This window comes from Leptonychotes weddellii, unplaced genomic scaffold (assembly GCF_054177405.1).
Source record: "Leptonychotes weddellii isolate Sample4059 unplaced genomic scaffold, ASM5417740v2 HiC_scaffold_14512, whole genome shotgun sequence".
NCBI classification, from domain to species: Eukaryota; Metazoa; Chordata; class Mammalia; order Carnivora; family Phocidae; genus Leptonychotes; species Leptonychotes weddellii.
In genome coordinates this window covers 1-5146 of record NW_027725874.1, presented here as the reverse complement: position 1 = coordinate 5146, position 5146 = coordinate 1, and the positions used below count along the sequence as shown (strand labels likewise).

Below are 5146 nucleotides of genomic sequence, written 5' to 3'. Positions count from 1 at the left end.
GCACTTCGCACTTCTTTATCTTATCCAGGGGCAAGTGGCTAGGCCCGATTCCCTGGTTTTCCTCAGTGGTAGGTGCGGTCTCAGGGTCATGCCCCCCTCCACCCTCCCCCTCCTCACCCATGGGAATGCTGTCCTCTAAGGCTGGAGACATCTGAAGAACAACCCCACCCTCTGATCAGATTCAGCCCACCCAGAGGATTCAGCTGTTCCACAGGCCGACCATCTGCAGGCCTTCTCGCCCCCCTGCTTGAGCTGTTCTAGCTCATTCCTGAGTCCTCCCCTTGACCCCTGTGTGTCTGCATTTCCTGACTGCTTCTTTGGACTGCACAATGTAACTGGGTTGGCAAAACACACTGTGTCCCCTCACTATTACCTGTGAATTCAGTGGCCCTTTCTAAGCCACTTGAGTGGGGATGGGGCTGGGCTGGCTGAGGGCAGGGGGGTCCTTGGGCATCTATGTCAGGGGGATGTGGCCTGCCGCAGCCGCCCCTCCCCACTCCTGCTCCCCACCCTCCGCCTCTGGGGGCATCTTGCCTGGTCCGGCTCCTTCCCCACAGACCCCTGGAAGAGGGGAACCCTTCAGGAGGAACATGGCTCAGACTCTCCTCAGCCAGAGTACAGGTTCACTGGCTGAGAGCTCGGAGGGCCTTGTTGTCTGCAGCTGGGCTACTCCTCAGTCCTCTTGGCCAGTCCTGGCTGCATGACAGCAGGGCAGTGTGGCCTGCTGGCTCTTGTCCCTGGGCTCTGCCCTCGAGCAGCATCGGGGGTCCTCCCTCACTGCTCCCTGTGTGTGCTTTGGAAACGGGCCTAGCTGTACCCGGGAGACTGACCCCGGCTGTAGTGTGCACAGTGACGGGCATGGCCGAGGCCGGCTGCCTGGGGTGCATGTCACCTGAGCTGTGTCAGCATGGGGCAGCTGGTTTGGCTCCTCTGCTCTGGGGATGGTGGGGGGCACTGGGGCCAGGGCATCCCCCTGACTCAGGCCCGGAGCTAGAGCCGCCCTTTGTCTCCTCCCAGGCTATGCTCCTGTCACTGGGATGTGCCACCCCGTCCGCAGCTGCACTCTGAACCACGAGGATGGCTTCTCCTCAGCATTCGTGGTGGCCCACGAGACCGGCCACGTGTAAGTGGCCTCGCTGTCCTTGTCGCGTGGGGAAGATCGGGGCCCTCTGTGCCCTGGGGAGGGCAGGGAGGGGACACGCCCTGTGTGAAAAGCACCTGGGAAGTAAAGTTCTGAGCTCAGCACTGCACAAGGCAGGCCTAAGGTCCACATTGTGCTGAGGGAACAAATCAAGGGGCCACGCGCGTACTGGGGGCCTCCCGGGCATTATGCCACGCAAGCCCCTGGGCAGGGGCCTCCTTACCCCATTTTACACACCAATAACTGGGGCTCTGAGGGAGCCCTGCCCGGAATTAGGGAGCCGGAGGCGGGGAAGCCACAGCTCCACCCAGGTGTGCAGCCCCCAGGCCCCCCCGAATTTGGGGCAAACTCCGTAGGGCCGCTGGGCGGGTGCAGGGATTTGAGCCCACACCGCTGAGTATGTGGAGGCTCCAGCGGAGGCTGCCCCGGCCCCCGCTGCCTGCTCCCGAAACAGCGCCCCCTGGCGGGCAGGATGTCGAGGGGCGGCCTCCGGACACCGTCTCCCCCGCGCCCCTGGCTTTAAGAACCGAGCTGGCGGAAAACCTGGCTCAGGGCAGACCAGCGAAAGCCCCGGGGAGCCGCTGGGGGAGGCTGGGGCGGCGCCCCGGCCGCCAGGTCAGCGCGGCTGCCTTGCCCCGCCCCGCACAGGCTGGGCATGGAGCACGACGGGCAGGGCAACCGCTGTGGCGACGAGGTGCGGCTGGGCAGCATCATGGCGCCCCTGGTGCAGGCCGCCTTCCACCGCTTCCACTGGTCCCGCTGCAGCCAGCAGGAGCTGAGCCGCTACCTGCAGTGAGTACCCCCGGTGTGGGCAGGACGGCCCGCAGCCCTGGGCTCAGCTCCAGGAGGACGGATGCACCGCCCCCCCATGTGCCTGCGTCCCGCCCGAGGCCTCAGACTTCAGTCCTCCAGCCCGAGGTGCAGGGGAGGGAAGGCAGAGCGGCGCGGGTCAGTGTGCGCGTGGTGGGGGAGGTCCAGTTGTCGGGGGGCTCGGCCCTGAATGGAAAGTGGGCACAGCAGCTGCACCTTTGATGGGATGCCCGGGGAGCTTACGTCAAGGAAAAGAGATGCAGCAGGGAAACTGAGGCAGCACGGCTGAGGGCTGGAGGTGCAGACGGGCCCCCCACCATGGCTCCGGAAGGGGCCGCGGCTGCCGGCTGAAGGCTGCGTGTGGCGCCCCGTGTGTCCCCCCCAGCTCCTATGACTGCCTGCGGGACGACCCCTTTGCGCACGACTGGCCGGCGCTGCCCCAGCTCCCGGGGCTGCACTACTCCATGAACGAGCAGTGCCGCTTCGACTTCGGCCTGGGCTACATGATGTGCACGGCGGTGAGTGTCCGAGCACCCCTGGGTGTCCCTGCCCGTCTGGCTGGCTTCTCAGGAGGTGACGGCTGTTGGGTGGCTCCTGAGGGCGGGGCGGAGCAGGCCTCCAGAGCGGCAGTCTCTCCCTCTGCACCCGCTGGCTCCCTCCCGCTCCGCACCCGGTGCCCACCTGGCCAGACCAGGCGTGGTCCTGGTGACGAGGCCTGTGGCCAGGGGACCGCAAGGGATGGCGGCCGGGGTGCTGGTGAGGCCCCTGTTTTGCCTGCAGCGTTCCGGAGGGCTTCCCTGAGAAAGAAGTGAGGTGTCAAGGCTAAGTGAGAGGAGAGGACATTCTAGAAGGCAGGAATCACATGTGCAAAGGCCCAGAGGTGAGGGCACATAGCATTCAGAGGAGCAACCAGTTGTCTCCGGGGTCTGGCGCCAGGGCAGAGCCAGCGGCGGGAACCCCACTTATCCGAGTGGACTGTGTCTGCTGCTCAGGGCCCAGCCTGTCCAAGGCAGCGTGGCAAGAGCATTAGTGTCTGTTAGCGTCTGACCTGATGCTCCTCTCAGCCGCAGGAAGGAAGCAAGCAAAGTATTCCCGTTTTACAGAGGAGGAAACTGAGCACTTAGGTGACATGCCTAAGGCCACAGAGCGAGCAAGTGGTGGACTCGGGGACTGATGCAGGTGGTCTAAGCTCTTGCGTGGCTGCCTAACGAGCTTGGTGGGCTTGATTCTCATTGCCGCGGGGAGCTCTAGAAATGTTTCAAGAGGGGGGGCAAAGCCAGGTCTGAGTTTCAGCTGGATCCCTCAGGGACATCCTGGAGCAAGGACAGCCAGCAGAAAGGCCAGAGAAGAGGTGACTGGGGTCCAGGAAACAGAGGCCAAGGCTGAAGCAAGAGAAGGGCAGAGGGGAGGGCTTTAGGAGGCGGAGTCCTCCGCAGGGGGACAGTAGGTGCCCGTGGGGCCCTGCAGTGACAGCCCCTCCCCGCCACTCCTACCGGGGCCAAAGGGATGCCCACCCAGCCTTCCTGACAGCTGTCTGTCCAGGCTCCATGACAGGTGCAGGGGTCAGAGCCTGGAGGCTGGGGGGGTGGGGGGGCAGTTGCTGCGGGGGCAGGAGGCAGGCACGGCATGCCGGAGGTTGTCACGGCCGCAGAATCGCGCGGGGCTGTCCTGGGCAGCCACGCTGTGCCCGACTCCGCCCTGTCCGAGAGGACCCTGGGGGACAGGGCGGGCCCTGCACGGTCCCCGCAGTGGGAGGCCGCTGGGCGAGCTGCAGCGCTCTCCTGCAGTTCCGGACCTTCGACCCCTGCAAGCAGCTGTGGTGCAGCCACCCTGACAACCCGTACTTTTGCAAGACCAAGAAGGGGCCCCCCCTGGACGGGACCATGTGTGCACCCGGCAAGGTGAGTGGGGGCAGTGGGCGGGCAGTGTGATGCGCACAGGCCTCCAGGGACAGGCACTGCAGCACTTGTGTGGAGGGGCCGGGGGCCTCCTCGGGGGACCCTGCCTCCTCCCTAGTAACTCTTCACACCTGACCCTCCGGAGCTTCTGTCCCCTCTACTGCCAGCGCCCTAGTTCTCTGCCGGAGCAAACCTGGTGTCCCCAAGCTCCTCTCCGTCTCTCCGTGCTTCAAGCACCGCCCCCCCGCCCCCCGGGGCTCGGGAATCCGCTCCTCTGAGAAGCAGCCTTCTGTCCCCCCACGGACACGGTGGGTGACTGGGTCACTTGGAGGCCAGCATTGGGGGCCGCTGGCCACTGGGTCCCGAGGCTCAGCATCAGGCTTAGCCTCTCCATCCCTGGGGCCTCCGCGTGCGCCCCCTGGAGAGCACACTCGTCCCTTGAGGCAGCTCCGTGGCTGCTCCCGGCCCCTGCCAGCCACCCAGACCCACTTCCCACTGTCCAGCAACTTGACAAAAGACTGGCTTTTCTCACCAAGGCCTTTAGCCAAAAACTCTGGGCCTGATTCTCACAGGCTCAGATGAGATCACGTGCCCGCTCTTCGGCCAATCACCTGCTGGGGGCTGGCTTATGCAGATGAGCCTGAGCCTGGGTGACCGCGCAGCCCCGCAGACCTAACAGTGTCGGGGTGGGGAGTGGGACGTGCACACCAGCTCGTGTGCCCCAATATCAGGCCTACGAAGGCCCCCAAGTCATCTGCGCCTGAGGTTCCTCCATGTAGGCCTTAAATTCTGGCTGATTTTAGTTCTTGGTACCCCTTCTTAAAAATACAGATTTCCAGGCTCACCCCTGCAGGTTTGGGTTTGAGGTAAGGATCAGGGATTGCGTTGGTTTTTGTTTTTTTTTTAAAAATTATGGCAAAATTTACATGACCCAATATTTGCCATTTTAACCACGTTACACAATTCAGCGGCTTTTTATCGCATGCAGTAAGGAGGTGCAATGTCCTGCAGTGTCTTGCAGCCGTTATTATGTAGTTGCAGAACTTCTTCATCACCCCAGAAGGAGACCCCATTAAACAGTGACTCCCCGTTCCCCTCCTGTCTCCAGCTCCTGGCAACTGCTAGTCTGCCTTCCGACTCTGTGGATTTGCCCATTCTGGGATCCCAGGGAAGCAGGATCATACAGTATGTGGCCTTTTGTGTCTGGCTGCTTTCAGTGAAGGTTTTTAAGGTTCATCCATATGGTAGCATGCATCAGTGTTTTGTTCCTTTTTTTTTATTATTTTTTATTTATTTT

At 62.8% G+C, this 5146-nt stretch overlaps 1 protein-coding gene across 1 annotated transcript; it reads left to right on the top strand.

Moving 5' to 3' along the window:
• The first annotated feature begins 750 nt into the window (after window positions 1–750).
• LOC145718357 (A disintegrin and metalloproteinase with thrombospondin motifs 2-like) lies at window positions 751–3958 on the top strand. The gene is made up of 4 exons (XM_081809845.1): window positions 751–1123; window positions 1790–1933; window positions 2337–2469; window positions 3739–3958. The coding sequence occupies exons 1-4, from the start codon at window positions 1038–1040 to the stop codon at window positions 3880–3882; spliced, it is 507 nt and encodes a 168-aa protein (XP_081665971.1). The 5' UTR covers window positions 751–1037; the 3' UTR covers window positions 3883–3958.
• The last annotated feature ends 1188 nt before the right edge of the window (window positions 3959–5146 follow it).

Excerpts from the sequence above, each read along its gene's own strand:
- LOC145718357 (XM_081809845.1), top strand. The coding sequence starts at position 1,038 with ATGTGCCACCCCGTCCGCAGCTGCACTCTGAACCACGAGGATGGCTTC. Across the intron at positions 1,124-1,789 it reads GCCCACGAGACCGGCCACGT|GCTGGGCATGGAGCACGACG; the intron begins GTAAGTGGCCTC and ends CGCCCCGCACAG. Across the intron at positions 1,934-2,336 it reads GAGCTGAGCCGCTACCTGCA|CTCCTATGACTGCCTGCGGG; the intron begins GTGAGTACCCCC and ends TGTCCCCCCCAG.